This window comes from Aotus nancymaae, unplaced genomic scaffold (assembly GCF_030222135.1).
Source record: "Aotus nancymaae isolate 86718 unplaced genomic scaffold, 86718_ANA_hifiasm-v0.15.2.pri h1tg000030l, whole genome shotgun sequence".
In the NCBI taxonomy this organism is placed as follows: Eukaryota; Metazoa; Chordata; class Mammalia; order Primates; family Aotidae; genus Aotus; species Aotus nancymaae.
In genome coordinates, this window is record NW_026988443.1 from 11,131,217 (window position 1) to 11,154,799 (window position 23,583).

General features: G+C 46.9%; 1 protein-coding gene across 5 annotated transcripts in view; it reads right to left on the reverse strand.

Moving 5' to 3' along the window:
• LOC105714097 (liver carboxylesterase 1) overlaps window positions 1–13,466 on the reverse strand; it is a 33,644-nt gene extending 20,178 nt beyond the window's left edge. The window contains exons 1-5 of one of the 5 annotated variants that reach the window (XM_064383081.1): window positions 12,983–13,466; window positions 8,831–9,038; window positions 6,242–6,386; window positions 3,684–3,817; window positions 1,298–1,451 (exon numbers count right to left, since the gene is read on the reverse strand). In XM_064383081.1, coding sequence (XP_064239151.1) covers window positions 1,298–1,451; window positions 3,684–3,817; window positions 6,242–6,386; window positions 8,831–9,038; window positions 12,983–13,034 — 693 coding nt within the window. In that variant the 5' untranslated portion in view covers window positions 13,035–13,466. Of the gene's footprint in view, window positions 1–1,297; window positions 1,452–3,683; window positions 3,818–6,241; window positions 6,387–8,122; window positions 8,307–8,830; window positions 9,039–12,982 lie in introns of those variants that run through there. The other 4 variants (XM_064383080.1, XM_064383079.1, XM_064383083.1 and 1 more) reach the window with 4 other exon arrangements.
• Window positions 13,467–23,583: the final 10,117 nt, after the last annotated feature.

Below are 23,583 nucleotides of genomic sequence, written 5' to 3' on the forward strand. Positions count from 1 at the left end.
GGCACAGATGAGCCTAACCAACAAACATATTGGAAAGGCAGCTTAGCATCTCCTAGCCACAACTTCCAATTCAGCATCTTCACGACTCAGAGCTTATCCTAAAAAATGATCCCAGAGGCACACAAAGATTTCTAAGAATGCTCCTGCTGTTTAGAATGGTACGCACTAGACATAACTCACAATTCTAATATTATAAGATTGGGCAAATTAACTGTTTCTCTTTCTCATCATGGAATACTGTCCACTGTAAAAGATACTATTAAGGGAGAGCATTTAATATTATGTAAAATATTTGTGCTGTATTGTAATAATCAGGCAAGTACTTTAGTTTAAAGAAGACAAAGATAGATTATAGATGATAGGTGGATGGATGGATAGATGAATAGATAGATACAAAGTCGTAGAAACAAGACTAGAAAAATCCATGTCAAAGTCAGCATAGTGACTATCCTTGGGTTGTGGGATGGTGAATGGCTTTTATCTTTCTTGGGCTTATCTGTATTTTTCCTTTTTCCATACTTTCAAAAGTATAAAAATGTTTTCCTCTGAGTGTTCAACCACAAAACCAACACAGGATTGAAGAATACCGTAGTGGGACTGACCCTCTGCCCACCTCGAGGCAGCTGGAGGGCTTCCTACAGCTCCCGGCACCTTCTCATGTGGTTTTTCATCCCAGCTCCCCTGGTGTCTCCTGCACCCAATCCCCGGCCCCTCAGAGCCCCAGGTTGTGTCTGCGTCCCCCATCCCCAGCTCCATCCCTCCTTCCTGTCACCCACTGGGACCCTCAGTCACAGAGATGGCTGCCCTCTTCTTGGGCATGGGCCAGTCATCAGACCACCCAAGTGGAAGTCCCCAACTGTTCACAGTGTCCATGTCCCCTCCACACGTAGTTCTGGCTTGATCCAAACAATGACCTCTGTCCACCTCTGTCTGTGCCTGCCCTACTCATAATTTATGCCTACTCCTGCTTATGAAGAGAAGGGAATGATAAAATGAGTGGGAAAGAGAGAGAGAGAGACATAACTCAACCAAGCTAGAAGAGGACAATGCCACCATGGCAGGCTGCAACTGGAGATTCTTATGGCTCCAGGACACGAAACTGAGCTCTGAGCTTCCTGGGGGCCAAGGAGAGCTTGGTCTTCAGCTCTCCATCCCCTGACGCTAGTCAGTGAGTAGGGTCAGTCCTGAACTCAGGTATTCTAAACAGAGGTATCCATAGCCAGATTGACAGGTCTCCAAGAGGTCCCATCAGCATCACATCAAGCGTGGGGTTGGGGCTGGTGTCAGGATCACTCACAAGAACAGAGACACTTTCTCCTCCCGCTGACTCTCCAAAGATGGTCACAGAGCCTGGGTTTCCGCCGAAGCTGGCAATGTTGTCCTGGACCCAATGCAGGGCAGCCAGCTGGTCCAGGTGACCCCAGTTCCCCCTGCTGTGTTCATCCCCTGTGCTGTGAGGAAGAAAACAGGTTGAGGGTGGGGAACAGAGATGTCATGACAGAACCTTCAGGACCACAGATGGGGCTGGGGGAGCTGGGCTTCAGCATCTCTGAAACTCTGCCTTATATTCCTACATTTGGTGCATGATTCCACATACATTCAATGACAACTATTTACTGAGCATCTACTATGTGCCTGACACTGTCCTATAAGCTGGAGCACATCTGAGAGCAAAACAGGCAAAACCTCTGACAACACTGAGCTCACACTACAAATCATAAGCAGATAAGCAGATATGTAGAGAGAATATAACGATGTCAGGTAGTGAAAGTGCATTGAGGAAAATACAATGGGGTAAAGAAAAAACAGGGGTGGGACAGGCGGTGCCATTTCAGATCGCAACCAGGGAAGGCCTTTTGAAGGCAGTGGCATTTGAGGTCTTGGAGCCAAAGACTTCATCAAACAAGCACAATGAGCACGTGAGCCTTGCAAATAACCAAAGAAAGGAATTCCAGGCAGAAGAAAAAGCAAGTGCAAGGGCCCTGGGGCCCAGGGGAAGAAAGTGTGAGTGGGGAGGTGCAGCTAGATGGGGCCCTGGGGCCCTGGCAAGGACTTCGGCTGTCATCATAGGGGACATGGGAAACCCCCGCAGGGCTTTGCGCAGAGGCATCATGTGATTCAATGCACGTGTTAAGCGATCACTCTGGCTACCGCGCAGCTCAGCCCCAGCATAAAAGTGGCAGGGATCTGAAACTGAGTGTTAGGATCATAATCCAGGCAAGAGACAGAAGACTTGGGCTGGGGTAGGAGCCAGGGAGGAGGTGCAAAGTTGTAGATTCTGAGTGGATTCTGAAGGTGGAGCCACGAGGTTTGTGAGAAAAGAGAGAGTCCAGGCTGCCCAAGAGGCCTTCTCCTGAGCCCCTGAGAGGATGGGGCAGCAGCAGCTGAGTGGAGGCACCGTGGGAGGAGGAGGGGGTCTCTGCTGGGGAGAGGGTCAAGGATTCAGTTGGTCCCTGGGAAGAGTGGGGCACCCTTTAAAGAGCCAGGGGCAGAGGGGAGGCAGTGAGTGACGCCTGTGGGCTTCAAAGGAGAGGTGGGCTGGAAACGGGGGCTCTGGGCTGCTCCCTGGGATCACTGGGAGTTAGTGGAGAGGGAGAGGGAGACAAGAGAGGCCTGTGGACAGGGAGGTGGAGGCACCAGGAAAGGGCTGGGAAGGAAGCATTTCACAGAGGCTGAGTGGCCATCGGCTGCTGCTGGGAGGTCCTGTGAGGTTGGGTGGAGAGCAGTGGCGGTCACTGGTGACCACGATGAGAGCAGCTGAGTGCTGTGGTCTGGAACGAACATGACTGGCATGGGTGGAGGAGACGCACGGAGGAGAGGAAGTGGAGAGAGATCATGAGGCAGCTTTATTGTAATGGGGAGCAGAGATGCAGCCTGGGGTTGAAAGGGATGTGGAGTCCCATGAAGGTGATACAGCCAAGACTGGCCTGTGGCGCCCTGCTGACAGGTAAACCAGAACCCATCCTCCACCTCCCTAGGTCTTCCCATTGGTGAGTGGAATCCCTCCCACAGCCCTCCCATCACTGGCTCAGGTTTGGGGTGCACTTAGAAAAGGTTCATAGTAATTCCACCCTGCAGGAGTAACTGCACCTGTCCCCGTGGAGATCTGATGGGGAAGACTCCATCCTTGCTTCCTGCACTTGCCAGATTTCAAGCAGAAAATGGAGTAAGTGGGCCCCAAAACTCCTCTGGGAAGGGGACAGATGCTCCCACACCCCACCATCTACAGCCCCCATTCCTTCACCCACAGCATGCACTGAGCTCCCTCTTTGACTCTGCCCCTTCCCTCCTTTCCCATGAGAAGTCAGGTGTGTCAACCTTCAGTGGCTGGGCTGCCTGCTATTGCTATGATAGAGAAATGCCATGTGTGAAAGCAACATAGGTGAAGAAGAGATGAGTCTTTCAGTGGCAGTAACTGGGGACTGGGTCTTGCAGGATGAAGAGGAGTTCATCAGGTAGAATAGGCATTCCAGGCAGAGGGAATAGCACATGCAAAAGCTCAGAGGCAAGTGGATGAGTGTGGCTGGGGAATGAGAGGGTAAGTAGTGTCCAATTATGAAGGGGGTTTGATGGCTTACTGTGGAACCCAGCTAAGTTCCCCTGAGAGCTGACATGACCCGAGCTGAGTCCTAGTACCCTGGTGTTGGGGGACAAAGTGCAGTGAGGAGAGTCCAATTTCTTACCTGAAGAATCCCCAGATGCCCAGACGGTATTGAATTGTCACCACTACCACGTTTTCATGGGCAGCGAGGGCCAGCCCATCATAGGTTGATGCCCCGCCCAGGAACAGCCCCCCTCCATGGATCCACACCATCACCTGGGCAGGGGGGAAGCAACAGACCAGTTACAGGGTGCAGAGCCAGGGAGCACTTAGAGGGTGTCTTGTTTGGTGACCTACCTGTAGGTCACAACTGAAGGAGGATGTTACCCAAAGTTCACCAGCGCCCAGCAAGGTTGCAAAAGGCAGTCTCTCTCCTCTATAGTTCTCCCAACTGGGGCCCAAGCCACCACCCTACTGCACACACTGTGGCTGCCCCTTCTTACTCTCCAGCCTCCAGTGCTTCTCCCCAGGCTCTTCATCATCATGGGCATAGCAAAGGCTAAGGATGTCTTGGTCTCCTCCTCACTTCTATCACCCTCAGGCCTGGACTGTTCACACAGCTCAGTGTACCATGGGGCAGCCCTTGTATGTCAGCTTCATCTCAGTTAACTCTCTCATGGTGAATTAAACTTCTCTGTGCATCAGTGATTGTCTTGAGAAGCACACATGCCTGTGATGGTGTCTCTTCCTCAAATGCCTCCTTTATGCCTCTGCATCCCCAAATCCTATCCACCCTGCAGATCCCAGGGTGCCTTCAATCAATGGAGGGGTGCCACCCCTCCAGGATGCCTTCAATCGATGAACTAACACTATCTGAGAACTTACTATGTGCCAGGGACTGTGCTAATACCCGGGGATGAGAGTGGATACAATTCCTAATGCATGGTTCTCACATTTTGAAAGTCCACGTAGCAGGGAAGAAGTGAGAGTGGCTAAAATAATAATATTGTAATAATATTATCAATGAAACGTAAAAGAACTCATAACATCAACCATGTACCAAGTGTTGTTCTAAGCACGGTAAAATAAGCTATCCACTGGGTAAGTACCAGTACTGTCCTATTTTCCAGGTGGGAAAATGGAGGCCCTTAACCTGCCCAAGGTCCTACAACTCAAAAATGGTAGAAGCAGGACTTGAACCTAGGCAGTCTGGCTCCAGGGTCCACATGTTGAGCTGCACAACACACTGCAGGAACCGGCCACAGTGCAGCGAGTCCACTGTTAGTTACAGGAGTAAGAGCCTGCCTCTACCTGCTTAGCCAGGGACTGAGATCAAGCTTAGTGATCACCCTTGACTGATCATATGTGATGAATTCCATTTTGAGGAAACAGAGCCTTAGACAAGTTAAGAAACGCCCAAGACTCTCAGCTAGTCAAAGGCAAAACCAGGATTTAAACCCAGACCATGTAGTTCTAGAACCTGTGGCCATTCCTGGAGGTTCTCCCGCCTCCAGGTTCCCAGAGCCCTGTTTCTCCCACACCTCTAATCTCCCTCCTGCGGAGGGACTGAGCATGCATTCACCTTTGTGTGAAGGCTGACCCGAGGGCTGGCCTGCAATAACCTGCTGAAGGGAGCATGTGTCTCTACAGCCCAGATGGCAAGATCCTTGAAGGCAGGGGCTGCGTGGAGTGGGTTGATGTTCCTCTTTCCCCTGAAGCCCCGGGTGTAACTGTGTATATGGGGCACTGAGTACACAATAGACGAATGAATGAATGAGTGAATGAATGAATGAGTAAAACTCTCCCACTTCTTCTGTCTTACCAAGCACATGTAGGGACAACTTCTAGTCCCAAGTTTGCAGACCTGCTCTCTCACTCCTGGGCTGGATGCGACACTCTTTCTTCTTCCACCCTGGGGTGGCCTCCTTTGCCAGAAGACCCTTCCCACCCTCCAACCTGCAGCTGGCAGCCTGCCCCATCTCCTGTCCTTCATTTATTTGGGAAATGCTGACTCACTGGATCATCAGCCTTTGCCAAGACAATTAGGGAGGAAATTAGATACAACAAAATCCCAGATATTTGACCAAAGGCAAAAGGAAGTGCTCCTGGGATTTCCCAGGCTCTTCCCCCAACACCCATACCCAGACAGTGAAAGTTACCCCAGATTGATGTGGGTGTGCTGGAGAAAGGCCACATACAAGCTCAATGCCTTACTCCAAGTCAAAAGCACTGGTATGAAGATCAAAAGACTTGAGCAAAAACTACCCTACTAGTGACCTCTCCTTCCCTGTCTGGGCCTCAGTTTCTCTATCTGAAAAGGAAGAGTTGGGGTGTTGGCTTTTCTCTAAGTCCCTTCTATCTCTAACATTATTGGAAATCATGTCTTGCCCACTCTAGGTATCAGATTTTTAATCTAGTAACTATAAGTAATCATTCTCACCTTCTATTAGAATTAGGGAACTTGGAACAATTAAGATGTGCATTAAAGATGCACAGCAAACTCCCCCAGAGGTCCTGTGTCACAAGGGGAAATTGAAGTGTGGAAAAAAACCTGTTTTCTGTGGAGGCCCTGGGGTCCCTGAAACGATCCTGGCCTTTGCAGTCCCCTCCTCAAGCTGCCTTCACCCTCTTCTGGTGTGGCCCAGAAGATCAGGGGAACTGAGAACTGACACGCCTCAACCAGGGTATCCCACGGCTTACCGGCAGCCTGCTTTTCTTGGCCAAGTCAGCAGGAGTGTAAATATTGAGGTAAAGACAGTCTTCAGAATACTTGAGAGGAATGTTCTCCTTATGATTGGTAAAGAGCTCAAAGAGCACCTGCCCCGCCACGGCATCTTGGGAGCACCTGGGGAGGGAGAAAGAAAAACCCCTGAAAGTTCAGCCAGATCTAAGCCAGGTGTCTTCTGGGGCAGGGCCTTGGACTGGGAGGTCCAAGATATTGGAATGGGTAGGAGGCTATCAGGGGCTTCAGGTGGTGGGGCTAGGACTCACTAATGTCTCCTGAGACCAAGCAGAGTGTGAAAAGCTTCACACCCCTTCCCTTCCTGGAGCCTTTGGGACTCCCAGCACCAAGGAAAGGAGACAACCAATATACTAATCCTCCCTGGGAGGTGACATTTCCCGCAATAGCTCAGGGCTGAAATCTCTGTGGGACAACATCAGGAGAACTGTGCTCTAGTCCTCTCTCTGCTATGCATTTACGAGGTGACTTGGGTGAATTCCTTTCACATTCTGGGTCCCAATCTGCCAGGTCTAAGTGAGAGGAGTGATTCCTACATGGGTCTTGCAGCCCTGACATGCCAAGATTTGACCATCAACCCATCCCAGGCAAGTGCTGACAGGGCTCAAGGATCCAACATAGATGAACATGTGCAATAGTTACTGAGTCCTCCCAGTGCGCCAGGCACTGTTTTAAGTACTCTTTGTGTATTAACTCATCTAAGCCTCACATCAGTCCCATTACATAGGTTCTACTATCTCCATGTTACAGATGAGAAAACAAGCCCAGAGAGGCTAGAGAACCTGACCAACATCACATAGCCAGGAAGATCCATGCCATGCGGTGCTTATACACAAGTATATTATAAGCAACAGTCCCAGATCTCAATGTAGCAGGAGGCAGCCATCACTGCCCCCACTATGTACATGAGGAAACTGAGGCACTCAGGCTCCAGGATGACACAGCTGTCAAGCGACAGAATCTGGGCCAGTAAAGATGACTTCTTGCTTCTCATCCCGGGAAATTTTCCTACAGATCACCAGGAGTAAGATGCATGGCAATAATAAACGAAAGACATTCCAGTGCAAAGAAAGGGCAAGAGAGCTCCACCTCACCGGTCCTCAGATAAATGCAAACTAAAGAGGAAAATAATAGAGCTATTATTGCTGTTGTTTTGCCTACCCGATAACCGAAAACACTTTAAAATTACCCCAGGCATTGACAACAGTCTGCTGAATGGAGGTTTTCATCATCAATGGGAGGAGTGTAGCTGGAATATTTTGGGAGGGAAATTTAACAAAAGATATATACTCTTGGATTCAGAACTGTCATTTCTGGGAACTTACCTTAAAATATTCATGAATGTGAATAAAGGTTTCACATTTATGATGCTATATTATTAAAAACATGATATGCAACAACAACCCCAAATAGAAGCTTGGGGAAATTAATTATGCTTCAATACTAAATGTGATGCTGCTGTTAATATCAGGCTGTGCTATAATGGCATGGAATGATGCTCATGATATACTTATAAATGAGCAAGGCAGGAAGCCAAATTATCTGAATATAGCATTCCATTTTAAAGGAAGAAAGGATAGAAATAGGTAAGAAAAACTGGAAAATAAAAAAAATTAGATAATACTTTACAATCTAAAATATTGTTAGCTGTTCTCTCTGAGTGGTGAGATATTGTACGTGATTTTAATTTTCTTACTTTTCCTTCTCTGTATTTCCTAAATTTTCTGTAATAAGTATATATTATATTTGCAGTCAAAAAATAAAAATAGTAAATATTTCTTTTTTAAAAAAAGCAAAGAAAAGACACAGCCAGAGGTGGGCTGCTGGAAACCCCCAGGTACCTGGCTGCAGAGATGAATGGGGTCTGATTTGATGCCTGTAAGGGTCTGATTTGATGCCTGTAGGGGTCCTTGGTACACTGCGGAGTGGTGGTGAGGCCAATCAGAACCTTTGGGCTTTTCTTCCCAGCTTGGCCAGGATGACTGCACACACCTGCCATTGTTCTCCTCAGGAACAGGGAGCTGGGCACACCTGAGAGTTGAGCACTTGCTGAACGGCAATCTCAGTACACTTCCCACCCACACACCTCCTGGCTCATCCCTCTCCCCAGCTATGGCAAAGTTCAAGACAGGGGAATTAATGGGATCCTTACTTCTGATCTCCCTCACCTGCTCAACTGCTTCCTTGTTTCCAAGGCACTCATCCTGTTCTAACACATCACATCATCCATGGAGTAATTTGCATGTTGTTTCTTATCTGTCTCCCCCTGCTAGAATGCACGCTCTATGAACCTAGGGATCTTTGCTTTGTTCCCTAATAGATCACAAGAACCCAGAACATGCCCAGCACACAGTAGTTGCTCAATAAACACTTGTTAAATAATGGACTCTAGAATGCTGTGAGAGTTCTGGAATGTTCTTAAGGATCTACAATGATCTCAAGGATTCCAGAGCAAAGTATCAGCCCATCGGGGGACTGCCTTGACTCCTTCCTGCATCACTTCAAGGCGAACATCCCACTGAAACATGCCAAATCCACCCCCGGCTTACATAGGAGGGTAAGAGGTGGCATTCTTCACGAAGCTCCACGGCTCTGCAGGCTGTGGTGGAGTAAACCTCAGGGGTCCAAGAGGGGGCTTGGCAAAAGGGATTCCCAGGAAAACGGCCACAGGCTGTGCAAATCCTTGTAAGCTGATGAACTTCCCCAGGACTTTACCATGCACGGTGTCCACCACAGGTGGCGAGGACGGGTGTCCTGCTGGGCATGGAGAAGAAATCAGAATGCATCAGAGGCGAAAGGCTGGACCAGGGCTCCAGGTGGGGTCTACCACTTTCTAGGTGTGTGACCTTGAATAAGCCACCTAAACCCTCTTGGCCTCAGTTTCTCCTGATGTAAAATAGGGATGAGGGTCACTGTCCTTCCTAACTCATTGAGCTGGTTTAAGGAGCAAATTAGAATTGGAGGCATGAAAACATCCAGCCAAAAATCAATGCAAGAAGGAGAGCTACTAGGAAAGAATAAGACATTTAGCTTCCACCTTAGAAGCTTCTGGAAACATTTATCCATTAGAATCCTGGCACTGAGACATGAGCTGGCTGAGAGGATGAACAAGAGTTGCCCTGTACTCTCAGAAGCACTGACTCTGATAGGGAAGGGTCACATATACACCTGACCCTGCAGCCGGAAGGAAGTGGCCGTGTCCTGGAAGAGGTATCCGTAAGGCAGTCCAGGAACTGGAAGAGAGGGCAAGGCCTTCTGATTGAGGGCATCATGGAGAAGCTGTAACTTGCAGTAGGGGAGGATTGAATAAGGGGAGATGAGAAGAAGGGAGTGGTACAGAGCAGAGAGAAGGAAGGGAATGTGCTGAGGCTCAGAGGCAGCAGAACGCAGAACTTGCCTGGGGGAGGGGGCGTGGCCCAAGTGCAATAGGTGGAGTCTGAGGGGAGTGGAAAATATTCCTGGAATGAGAGAACACATGTCAGGGAGGGCCTAAAATGCCAGTTTAAGCACTTGAGTTTTATTTAGTGGACAAATAAACTGCAGGAACCATTCCAGATAAAGGACATGATCAGCTCAAGGAAGTTTCCTCTGGTGGCCCTGGGCAGGGCTGCTCCATTCTTGCAGCGCAGACAATGCTTCCTTATTCAGCTGAAATTCATTTCCCACAGCCTCTGCATCAGTCCTGGTTCTACCTGCCATGGGACTGTGTTGGCCTGATCTCATCTGTGGCCTGTGGCTTTTCAGACACTTGATCGTGCCACCCACCCCTCTGGTCCTATCTGGCTCCAGTGACCTCAATTTTTCTAAGCTTGCCTCCTAGGAAATAATTTCCAGCCTCTTGTCCTCCCAGCTGCTCTGTTTTGGATGCAGACAAGACGTTAACACCTCCCTCAAAGTGTGAGGCTAGAATAGGACAGAGCAATTCAGATTTGGTCCTACAGGGGAATATCCAATTGCAGTGGAAACTCCTTATGCAAAGCCCAGTTACACAACAGCATCCTTGTCTCATCTTATTAACAGCCAACCCCATAATGCCAGTATTTAGCTTGTTTTCTTTTGTTGTTGTTGCTAATTACAAATAACTGTGAGATGAATTTCCTTGGAAGCATATTTATTGACATAGCAATGGGTGGTTGCATTAGGGGTGATCTGTTATCTTGATGATTTCCACATGTTCTGCACTGTATGGGATTTCTGATCTTCACCTGAAATCCTCCCCACCATATGTTAATTACTTTAAAATTTTAAATAAAAAAAGAAAAAATATATGAAAAAATATGATGATGCCTAAAAGGTATTTTGAAAGACTTGGAGACCAGGCACAGAGGCTCACCCCTGTAATCCCAGCACTTTGGGAGGCCAAGGCAGGCAGATCACTTGAAGTCAGGAGTTCATGACCAGCTTGGCCAACATGGTGAAACCCCTCTACTAAAAATACAAAAATTAGCCTGGCGTAGTAAAGTGTGCCTGTAATCCTGGCTCCTTGGGAGGCTGAGGCAGGAGAATCGCTTGAACCTGGGAGGCAGCAGTTGCAGTAAGCCGAGATCACACCACTGCACTCCAGCCTGGGTGGCAAAGCGAAATTCCATCCAAAAAAAGAAAGACTCAGTCCCTGACCAGATGCAGAGGACAAGGAAGGGAAAGAAGACCAAAGAGCTGACTTGTGATGCTGGGTCCCTGTTTACACGGGCTCAGTGGAGATGTCAGTGAGATATCCTGGCAAGATAGTGCCACAGGATGAGCACATTGGAAGACTGGAAGGAAGCCTGGAGAAGGAGCAGGGCAGGATCTTCTCCTTGATGGTGAGGGCACACACCATGGATGCATATGGCTTCATCAAAGATGCCAGTGTGAGAGGTAAGGAAAAAAACAAAAGATGAAACACAGGGACCACTACAGCCAAGAAAAAGATCCATCAGAGTGGGAACAAGAGAACCTCCCGGCGTCCTGGAAGCCCAGGGAGGAAGAGGGTGAGGCGCCGGCTATGAGTGCTGAGGGCTTCAGAGAGGTGGAGAAGGGACAAGGCTGAGCGGAAACCACTGGGTTGGCCTTTCTCAGCTCAGGATTCCCTTCAACAAGATGATGTAGATGGCGACCAGATTGCCAAGGGTGAAGAAGTGGGTGAATGGGGGAGGCAGAAACAAGAGTGGGAACAAGAGCAGTTGCCGCTGATGTGATATGAAACATGAACCTGTGGGCACCTACTCCGTGCCAGGCATGCATTCCAGTTTGTTCAAATGCATCTTCAAAAAAACCTTGCTGGGTAGGCATCAATATTCCCAATTTACAGAGGAGGAAATTGAGGAAGTGGAAGCAGCCGGTATGGACTTCCTAAGGAAGGAAATGGATGGCATGGCCAGGAGTAACCAGAGGTAAAGGAATATTCAGCTCCAAATAGGGTTCCTCTCTTCCTCTGCTGTTACACACAGTTCAGGGCTCTCCCAGTGTCAGGCTGCCAGAAGGAGGACAGGGTGCAGACGGGGCCTGGGCTGTCAGGATTAGGACCCAGAGACAGACCCAGGCATGATTTCCCGGTTGACCTTGGGCAAATACATTTCCCTGTGTAAGTCCCATTTTCTCTGTCTATAAAATGGCCCCAGGGATATTAAGAGGCCCCTCCCTGCACCCCTGAATGTACCATGTGTTTTGCTTTCTGTATTGAGACATCTGAGGCCTTGCTGACCTTGGAGAAACTCTCCTTCCCAGGGTCCTGCCAACCGAAAGCCCACACCACAACCACCTTTGATCCAGTTGCCATGCCCTGGCCACTACCTACCTGCCCTAATCACACCAGGGCCAGGTACCAGACAACTAGGGACAGCCCCTGTGCCTCAGAGCCCCCTGAATTATCCCAACTCACCAATCCTCAGCCCTCCTGCCCTGCCTTGCCTCTTCTTTCTAATGGAAGCCACAGTAAAAGCCCCTTGGCCTCAGATCTGCCCCTGCCCCCTCCCCCTGCTCTGCTGCTTTCCCTTGTGCCCTACCCCCCCACCTCACTGGTGCCCCCTCCTGTTGGGAACATTCGTAAGAAATTGTCTTTTTAATGGCAAGAGGTCCTGATATAGTGGCCTGACCACAGCTCATATTTTCTATTCATAAACTACTTTTTTTTTTTTTTTTTAACAACGCCTTTATTTGTCCACCCCTTTTTCTGTGCTTTCTCCACACCAGGCGCTGCCCAGAGTGCTTTAGAAACAACGACCCATTCCTCCTCACCAGAGTCCAGGGAGGTGGGTAGCACTGCCGCCTCTATTCCAGAGAGAGGGCAACCCAAGCACGGAAACGCTCAGCCCCTTGCCTAAGGACACACAGCGCGGAAGCGCCCAGCCGGGACTCAAACCCACGCACTCTGGCTCAGGGTCTCGGTGCTCTTAATATTCTGCTAAGCCGCCGTCCGTGATCCGGCCGTGACTGGACTCTCTAGGGGACAGTAAACTGAGCTGCCTAAATTCCTCGCGGCTGCCGGCCTGCGTGGGGGCGAGCAGTGCAGGGCGGTCTCTGGGTGTCCATCCTCCCTGCGTCTCCGCGCGGCCCGGGCTGCCGGGGCTCAGCTGCTCCAAGTTCAAGTCCACGTCCGGAGGGCGCGCGCCCCGCGGAGCCGGACCTGTCGTGCCTTTGCCTTTCTACGCATCTGTGCCCACCGCGGCCCAGAACAAGGATTTCCAGCGTGCCCCGCATGTTTGTATTTCAGAAGGACTCACCCCAAGTCGTGGAACCGGCGAGAGTGGCCAGGACAAGAGCACGAAGCCACATCCTGGAAAAGCGACAGCTCCCGGGGCCTCCGAGGTCTCCGTGCAACTCAGAGGGACTGTGCTGTTCAGCCCCAGAGCCCAGCCCTGCCCTGCGCTGCCCATTGCCTCATCGTCAGATATCAGAAACGCCCTCCATTTCTCCAGTTCTCCCTGGACTTCTATTGGGACCTCCAAGCCACGCCCACCCACAGTTTACGCTCTTTCATCAAAGCAGGCTGGACTATGCTCTCAGATTACAGAGAGCTACAAACTTGCCCAACTGCTTGTTACATAAGGGTTTCTCCCTTGCAGGACCCTAACTTCTTTGCGCTGTGACGGCCCCCAAAGGCTGTGCTAGCAGGCAGATGCTTTTAGGCAAAGAGAAGCTTTGGTCTGAGGTCCTAAGAAAAAGTTTGAAAGTCTTAGAGCTACTCACAGCCCCGCAGCTCAGCTGGGTAACTTAGCACACATCTCAGCTCCCAGGGCTTGTGTTTTACAGCGTTCCAGGCTCTCGGGTTTGGAAGCGATCTTAAATTTCATCCACTCCCCTTTCTGAGGCCTGAAATAGCTTCACAATATCTTGCCAACTGACCTGGCCTCCTGTCGCACACCTCCAGTGTCAGAGAACTCACTGCTTTCCAAAGCACGGATTTTTAGACAAAATGTAAAAATGAATTCCATCTCTTCAAAGCCTGTGACTCTAATCATCCATCCATCCATGTACCCATCCATTCTGTGAACATTTACCAAAATGCCTGGCACCTGGCCACATATAATGGATACAAAGGCCAATTCAAGGTATGGTTCAGCTTCCCAAGGGGTCACCATTGGTAGACAAGATAGATGGGGGAGAGGAGTAGCAGAGGTGAGGTCAAAGCAATGTGAAATCACCAGATCAGGAGGATACAGAGTGCTCTGGGCACACCTGGAAAGCTGTCATTTACAAGCTGCTGGGGACACAAGGAAGTCACTTAAAGCCTCTTTCATGGGATCATTAAATGTTCAACAATAGGGAATTCACTAGCACACTAGAGTGTGCTCTGGTTCAGCTGGCTAAGGAAATACAATGTATTCACTCAAAATATAGTATGTGCACATCTATTTATTAACAACGAAAACAGTCAGAATCTGTTGTGAAAGGAGAAAATAACAGGTTATAAGCTGTTGTGCCAGGTAGGCAGTTCCTCAAAAAGTTCAACATAAAGTTTCCATATGACCCGGCAATTCCTCTTTTAGATGTGTCTACCCAAGAGAACTGAAAGCAGGTTTGTACAAAAACTTGTACACAAAGAGCAATGTGTACCAGAACGTGGGCATGACCCACATGTCCATGACCTGATGAATGTGTAAATAGTGTCGTCTGTGCGTGCAGAGGCATATCATCCAGCCATAAGAACAACATACTACAACATGGATGAAGCTGAAAAATATCATGGTAAAGGAAAGAAGCCAGGCACAAAAGGACACATGCCATATGATCCTTTTTGTATGTAATTTCCAGAATAGTCAAATCCACGGAGATAGAAAGGGGTTGCCAGGGCCTTTGGAAGGGGAGAGACAGGAATGAGGAGTGACTGTTAATGGGCATGAGGTTTACCTTGGGTGTGGTAAAAATATTCTGGGATTAAATAGTGATGATGCTAGCACAACTTTGGGAATATACTAAAAACCACCAGATTGTACGCTTTTATGGTATGTGACTTATATTTCAATAAAATAATGAGATGTTTTTTGAAAATCTAATTAGGCATAATATGGTCCCATTTTACTAGTGACATATGTCTTTATTTGCATAGGAAAATACTGGAGGACTATACATCTAATTAGCATGACAATAGCAATTTCCTGGCCGTAATCTTGTCAGCGTTTTTAGTTATTTGTATTTTCCACTTTTACTTCTTCATACATTCAATAAATATTTACTGAGACCTTACTGTGTGGCAAACACTGTGCTGAGAGTTTTGTATGCAGGATCTCAGTTCTCAAAATAACCCCGTGAGATTAATGCTATCTCACCATCTTAAATTCATTTCTGTTGTTTAAGCCACCCAATCTGTGACATTTTGTTCTGGCAGCCTAAGTAGACTAGTACATAGGCTCAACCCAAGTCCACTCTTCATTCCCAACAGAATCTAAGGCCCAGAGACGGGGAGGGACTGCCTAAGGTCACACCGCAACTGAATGGCAAAGTCAGGACCAGAACTCAAGGCTTCTGACTTCCAGCATAGTGTGGCTGCAGCCATTTCTGTTGCTTTAATACATCAGGGAGATGTTCTGATTGGTAGCCTTATCTAAGGCAAGTTGGCTTGTCAGTTCACTGACCCAGGCTGAGAATGGTAGGGCTGAAGTGTTAGAGATGGCCGGAGGCTGGGTACGGTGGCAACCCCCACCCCCTCTTTAATCCCAGCACTTTGGGCGGCCAAGTTGGGAGAATTGCTTGAGAGAGGAGTTCTAGTAAGACCCCATCTGAAGAAGAAGAGGAAAAGGAAGAGAAAGAGAAAGAAGAAGGAGGAGGAGGAGGAGGAGAAGGAGGAGGAGGAGAGGAAGAAAATGAAGAAGTAGGAGGAGGAGGAGATGGAGAAAGAAATAGAAGGAAGAAGAAGAAAGAAAGAGAGAAAGAAGAAGGAAGGAAGGGAGGGAGGGAGGGAGGGAGGGGAGCCAGGTACCTGGGGAGCCATGTTGTATTTTCCCAGTCACTTGGCAAGCCTGCCCTTGTCCAGGCCAGATCATGATTGGCATCAGGAAAAGTTTGGGCACCCAGTAGCCATAAAGCATATGACAGTCCCAGAGCTGCTGATGGGTTCTTGCCCAAGGCCATGGGTTGTAGTCGAAGTGAAGCTTCTGGAACCCCAAATTCAAAACAGGATGCTCATTAGCACTCATTCTAGCCACGTGCAGGCTGGTGAGGGGCATTCTGTGATGGGAATGAGGATGCTGTGACAGCATGAGAATCAGTTTCCAGAGCTATTTGATTCTACAAAGGTTGACCAGAGCTTTAAGGTTCCTCCCTTACTTTTATCCAGGACAGAAACCTGGTTGATAAACACCACGCTAATAAAAAGCATTCCTATCTCTATCCACAAGAGACCATCTGGGTGGTCTTTCTAAGTAGAAAGCAAGGCTAGTCCCACTCACTCAGCACAGCACACACCCACATGCCTGTTAACCATCCCGCCTTTTGCCCTAGTCTTTGCAAACTGGGTAACAGCCCTGGCTCTTGGCCTATGAAAACTTTATGGTGCTGTGTTTGCAGAATAAAAAAGATAAGGATTAATTCTTCTCCTAATCTGCCACTCAATCACATGGCCGCTTGTGACACTAGCCAATTCTGCAAACAGAATTTTTTGGCCACTCCTAGGTTTTTCTGGGTCTGGCTAAAGCCTCTAAAGCCCATGTTTGATTCATCATGACCTTGCAGATTGTGATGAGTGAGGCTGGAGCCTACCAAGCCTCACAATAGATCTCATTTTTGCTTAATAAATATAATTCCCCTGTACCACTTCAGCTGTAAGCAATACGTCTGTTATTTAAGTGGCAGTTGACTGGGGCTGTCACTTTTCCCTGGGGAATGCCCTCTGTTTTCCATGTGGAACTCTATGAGGTGAAAAGTAAAATCCTAGGAACTGGCCTCAATTTCTAAGCAGTTGAGATGTATGGAAAGCACGTATTAGAGCCAGCATTGGGCCGCAGCAAGCCCACGTCCTACTAGGACCCTCACTCAGCTTTGTGAACCACAGGATTGATCCAGTATAGATTTTGTGATGAAGAACTCTGAACTGGGAGACAGAAGTCTGAGAATCCGCTGAGTGACATTTGGGGATTCTTTGTGGAAAGACAGGGGGTGGCTCTGGGGGAAGGTCTCTCCCAGGCACCCTTCACTGTGCCTCTGCACTCTATGAATCCAGGATTCTATGACATTCCCCACTGCAGCCTAGAAATATGCAGTGTTTCTGGAACCTCAGCTATTCTCATACTAATATCATGGTTTATGCCTTATCAGTGTATCTTCTGTACTTCTATGGGCAGTTTTCTTTAAATGAAGTAACTCTTTTTACTTCAACATGCTCCAAAAGGACTTTATACCATCTCCATAAGTGAAGACCAGTATAACCTGCCATGAATTAGAGGAATGCATGGAAAATGTGTGACTGCGTTTTTTAAAATTAAAATGATGGTAAAACTAAAAAAGTACATAAAGGAATGCCAGTAAAAACACTGCTAGTTTACAAAACCGTATAACTGAAAAAAAAGCCCTCAATGGGAAAAGTGAACCATGGAAGGCCAGTTAGTTACATGAAAGCAGGGACAGCCTTGATCGCCATCATGACCACCAGGTAGGTGACAAGGCATTGGCTTTGGCGAGGGTCATTGTTACCAAAGTCATTTCCTTGAGCCTCAGGGAATGTCTCCCTGTTATCATTCAGTTCATTTGGCAGGAATTGTATTATGTTTACACCTTCCCAGGCTTATGATGCTGGGTTATAACTAGGGGGTCAGACTCCCTGGGGTCAATCAGATCCTAGGACTGACTGGTCAGAGCATCTGGAGGAAATTCTGGCCTGGCGGTGGATCGTAGAGACTGCTGGCCACTCCTAGGTTTTGCCCGGGTCTGGCTGAAGCCTCTGAAGCCCATTTCTGGTTCATGATGATCTTGCAGATTGTGATGGGTGAGGTTGTGGGCATAACTAGTCACCGTCAATGGCTCAAACAACTGGAAATCAGGCCATGTACATTCATCAGGCAATCACCCTATGACTGCTAAGCAAGAATTATTAGTGAGATTAGGGTAAACTAGGGTGGCAAACAGGCCCAGAATTTCAGTGGCTTATTTTTCGCTTAGGTAAAGGACTAGAGTGTTGTTCAGGTCAACAAGGTGGCTGTCTTCCATATGGCCACTCAGAGATCTAAATTAGGGTGTTGGCAAACTTTCTCTATAAAGGGCCAGATAGTAAGTACTTTGGGCATTGCAAGCCATGGGCTGTCTGTGGCAACTGCTGTGGTAGCAAAGGCAGCCCATAAATAATATCTATGCAAATGAGCATGGCTGTGCTTCAATAAAACTTTATTTTTAAAAAGACAGTGGGTCAGATTTGGCCCTTAGGCTGTAGTTTACTCACTCCTGATCTAGACTGTGGTTTCTTTGCAATCCTTAACTCATGGTTTCTAAAATTGCCATAGGTGTCAGTTCCCTGTCACCTGGAAGAGGAAGGAGCAGAAGTGTGACCGTGGTGCATTTTATAGGCCAGGTCTGTCTGGGGCGCTCTTCACTCCCACTCAGAGTCCATTGGTGAGAACTTACCCACATGATCAATCTAATTGCCACCAAGGCTGGAAAATTTAATCTGGCCATGTACCAAGGAAGGTGGGACAGAGTTTAACAGACTGCCGGCAATCCTTGCCACAGGTAACATCCATTAAACCATGGACTTGATAGTAAGGTTTTTTTTTTCCCTAATACACAGCAATAGAAATACACAACCATTATATAAGTGCTTTATAGTTTGTATGCCATCTAAAATGATCTGGCCTAACTCCAAAAATCAGTGCACTACACTCTGACAAACAGTAAGTTTTTGTATTTCTTTGATTCAAATAACAAAAGCCTGATTATAAACCCAGATCCTACCCATTAGAGCTACCCTATTAAGCCTTCCTTTAGTCTGTTAAGAATAAAATGGGGAAAAAGATGATTCAGAAAGTAATGTAAAAATTTAGACTCAGAAAAGTTAAGATTGAATTATAATCTGGAAACAGCCTTGTAAATTCAAGCTATAGATGGTATTACAAACATCCAGGTGAATAGAGTGGCCTCCATAGAGAGGCACATTCTGTGCGTTTTCTTGCTCTGAGAACTATCAATGTTTATATATGTTAATGCCCAAAACTGTGATATCTCTTGATGGTACTGGTTATTGAGAGACGGGCAAAATTCGGTGAGGCAGAGAAGAAATCAGCATTGGTACAGGGGCTTCTTGGGGAGGGTAGTTGGACTGGAAGTGTGAATGGAGGACAGAGACTTCATCCCTGGATAATGGGGAGACACTGAAAGGCTTTAATCCTGGGAATGACACCATGAAAAGGCATTTCCGAAAGTAGGGCCTGGCAGAAGCAGCCAAGCCATCTGGGGGAACACATGGTTAATCTCAAGGTGAACCTCCTACACTCTCACTGGGAGTGTCAAAGGTAAATTTCTCCTTTTCAAAGGTGCCTGCATCCTATGCTTGTAAAAGCTTAACTTTGAGATTACACAGGACTCAGCAAGCATAAATGATGTAAGCTTCTCCAAAAAGCTGGTCTGCACAAAGATCAACTGACTCATACGGGAATCTCCTCTAGAAACATCCTCCCAGATACACCTGAAACAATGTGTCGCAGCCATCTAGGCACCCCTCAATCCAGTCCAGTTGACACCTAAAATTAACCACCACATCAAGCACTAAAAACAATACAGTACACCTCTTACTCTGCTGGTAGAAGTGCAACCTGGTACAACTACTCTAAAACACTTTTAGGAGTAACTACTAAAGCTGATACCTGAAGCTCTTACGACCCAGCAAAGCCACTCTTAGGTATCCAAGAGAGATGCACTCATGTGGTCACTGAAAAGTATGTCCTAGAATATACTTCATAACAACACTATAATAATCTAAAACTAGAGACTATCTATTATAGACTGAATTATGTTCCCCCAAAAATTCCTATGTTGAAGCCCCAAACTCTCATGTGACTATATTTGGAGATAGAGCCTTTATGAAGGTAATTAAAGTTAAATAGGTCACAAGAGTGTGGCTCTCATCCAGTGGATCTGGTGTCCTTAGAAGAAGAAGAAACACCAGAGTGCGCTCGCCCTCTCTCGCTCTCTCTCTGTCTCTCTCTCTCACTCTTTCCCTCTCTCTCTCTCTTCCTCTCTCTCTCTGTCTCTCTGCTCATGCACAGAAGAAAAGCCAAGTAAGATACAGTGAGAAGGCAGCTGTCTGCAAGCCAGAAAGAGAGCCCTCACCAGGAAATGAGTCAGCTGGCACCTTGATCTGGAACTTCTAGCCTCGAGAACTATACAAACACAAATTTCAGTTGATTAAGCTGTGGTGATCATTTTGGGTAGATAGGCAATGGGAGGGCAGAGAGCAGGGCCTAGAATTGAGCTCCATATGGCTTCTAGGATGCTGCTAATATTGTGTCTTGATCTGGGTCCTAATTACACAGTCAAGTTAGTGAAATTATCAAGTCATAAGATATACATCGCATGTGTGTATTTGTGTGGATGTGTGTATGTATACATATATATTTTCTTATATGTATGTTATATTAAATTTAAAAACTTAAATGTTTATACCAGGCCTAAGAACTTATTATCTAATACAAGAGACAAGATTGATACAGATAAAATTACTGGTGATCATATAAATTATAGTTACAGGACAGAATATAAATGATCAAATGCAGCAATGATTTTAATCAGGACTTTATCATATGTACTAGGAGAAATTCAAATGAAACTTACCTGAAGCATATATTGAATAAATGTGGTCTCACACATGAAAAGTTCAGGAGGTAAATAGAGCTTAAAACACAATTATATAAAGTGACATAAATAGATTAGATAGATAGAAGATAGATAGATAGATAAATTCACATTTTATGGCATTATCTTCCTGTAAAGAGAGAAGTCTGTTTGCCACAGGTCAAGGTAGAAAAGCTATCCCGCAGGCACCCGAGGTGTGCTCCAGCAACCTTGCCAACACCAGCCCTGCTGCCTGTGGGCTGGCCCCCTTGCCACCACTGCTCAGGGTCACGCTGTGGCTGGCCATCCCCCTTCCTACCCATCTTTTAACTTCAGGCTTGAGCTCCACCCCATTTATGGAGCACAGCGAGCTCTTTGCAATGAATTCCCTTGTATTTTGACACAATCAAGTGGCAAGGTAGGTTTTTCTCTCCCCACCCCTTTCCGTCCCAGGGAATAATGAGGCACACTCTTGATGCAAACTTTTAGCAGCGCACACAAGGCAGGACTGAATGGGATCTGTCCCCACTGGGGGAAGGGAGGCTCGTGTTGTAGATGCTTTACCTGGGGCAGCACCAGATGGGGCAGCCGCCCAGGTGCAGGGCCTGAGTGCGCTTTCCACCCTTCCTCCGCTGCAACTCTGCCCAGGGGGAATCTGGACCTAGTTGGTTCAAGGAGAGGAAATCCCTGATGCCCCTTTGAGGCAGGCTCCTGGAGACTTAATGGGAAAATTCAAGAGTGGAAAAAGGAAAAACTGTTGGCCCCAACCCCTGTTCTGCTAGTGAGTTTAGTCTTTTCAGTCAGACTTTTCAAGGTGTGAATTGTACCTTTTCCTCTTTCCAAATGTTACAGAGGAAGATGATAACACTATTTTGTATTGGTTTGCATATAATTTAACTATTTTGCATGGTTTTATTTTCAGTCCAAGTTCGGCCATGTCACACCACCAGCATCCCAGGAGCCTCAGCGTAGGGAGAAGCATTTTTCCTTCGTGATAATGGTGCCCTCTGCTGGACATTAGGAAATTCACAGGTGAAGACTTAATGTAGTTTGTCCTTAAAGTTTTGCTTTGATTTGATTTAATGGATAGGGTTCAAGATTGTTTGAAAAACAAAAAAGTGGGGTTGAGGAGGGAGTCAGTGGGTTCTGGAAAAGTAAATTGTTTTACAATAAGAAAGTGATTAAATATTTTATTTTTTTGCAATGGTGGAAAATTAGAAGTGATTGTGAAAATGATGACTGGCGTGCAGTGGCTCATGCCTGTAGTCCCAGGACTTTGGGAGGCCAAGGTAGGTGGATCACAAGGTCAGGAGTTCAAGACCAACCTTATCGATGTGGTGAAACCCTGTCTTTACTAAAAATGCAAAAATTAGCCAGGCACGATGGCGTGTGCCTGTAATCCCAGCTACTCAGGTGGCGGCGGCAGGGGAATTGCTTGAACCCAAGGAGGCAGAGCTTGCAGTGAGCCGAGATTGCACCATTGCACTCCAACCTGGGCAATGGAGGGATACTCCATCTCAAAAAAAAAAAAAAAGAAAGAAAGAAAATGATGTGTACACTCATTGCCGGTGAGTAGGATGCCATTTGGCTCTTTAGGAAAGTGAATTTGTAGAACTTAAGAATAGTGATTTATAAAGGTCATGACCATTGACCCAGTCCATCTTATGCAAGCCTGGATGCCATAAATAATATTTTAAAATAAAAGTATTGGGGTGGAGGTTGCAGTTGAGCAGAGATGGCACAACTGCACTCTAGCCTGGGCGACAGAGTGAGATTCTGTCTCAAAGAAAAAAAAAAGAAGTATTCATTCCCAACGTTGCTCATCAAATTATGTCCATAAATATCCAGGATCAGACTAATGGCTAAAAAGACTGTGACACATCAACACCAGGCAGAGAGTAAAGCAGATTTTTGTTCGCTTTGGAGAGCCTTTAGGAGCTTGAAAAATACATATGCCACACTCTTAAGACCTGGTGGTTCTTAATCAGGGGTTTCATTAAAATGCCTGAAAACTGAAAAGACTTCTAGGTCCCATCCAAGGAGATTTTTCTTCCAGTTGACTGCTAGTGGCCTGGCCATTGGCACTTTGGAAAAGCCCTCCAAGTGATTCTTTTACTTACACCCCAGATAGAAAACCCTAAATTAAAGGGGGGAAAACCTGTCACCAAGTGGCATTTAAATAAATGTCAACTTTAACTCCACAAAGCATCTGATTGCATGTGGACAGAAGAAGAAGGAAAGAGAGCCCTATATCTGGATAACTTAGAAATGTGCTCCCCTTAGCAAGATATCTACCAAAATTAGAACCGTATTTGAAGATGCTGGCACTGGGAGCAATATATAAATGATGCATGTAATGTCATTTAATATGATCGTATTTTTAAAAATGAGTTGAGTGGTGTTTTCTAGCTGTTAGTTTTTCCAAATATCAATATAGAAATTAGTCTTCTGCAGCTGCGGAGGCAATTCAGTTTCCAGCTTGCTTGCATGTGGCCTAGAGCCATAAAGTGGCCCAAAGCATCTCTGATCCACCCCTCCCACAACCACCTGAGCCAGAGACAACCGAATGCCTTGGACCATCTGGTGGGAGAGGTACCTGTGTAGTAGTAAGAGTCCTGCTCTGAAGCAACAAGAGCCTTAAGTGCATAGTTTTGACTTACTGCTAACTTGCTGACACTGCACACTGGCTGAGTGACCTTGGGTGAATCTTTTGACCTCTCTAATGTTAACTATGAAATGAGCAGTCAAAGGTCCAAACATAAACACCTTCAGAGGTTGGATAATATCAGTGAGTTAAATGGACCAGGCACAGCACAAAGAATGGCGCAGACTGGCAAGTTGAGAACATATGCCTTTGTAAATGAGATAGCCACCACTCAGTTCCTGCGGATTACTCTATCTTTGCTGAGGACAGTTGCACAGGTAGTGCACTGCGAAAGGGTAACATTTAGAAGAGGTGTCATTTGCATCATAGATGCAGATACCTATCCATGGCACTTTCCTGGAAGATGTCTGTAGAAGGTTTTAAGGAAAGGGCATCTTCTAATTTGCATAAAAGGTGCCGTACGGA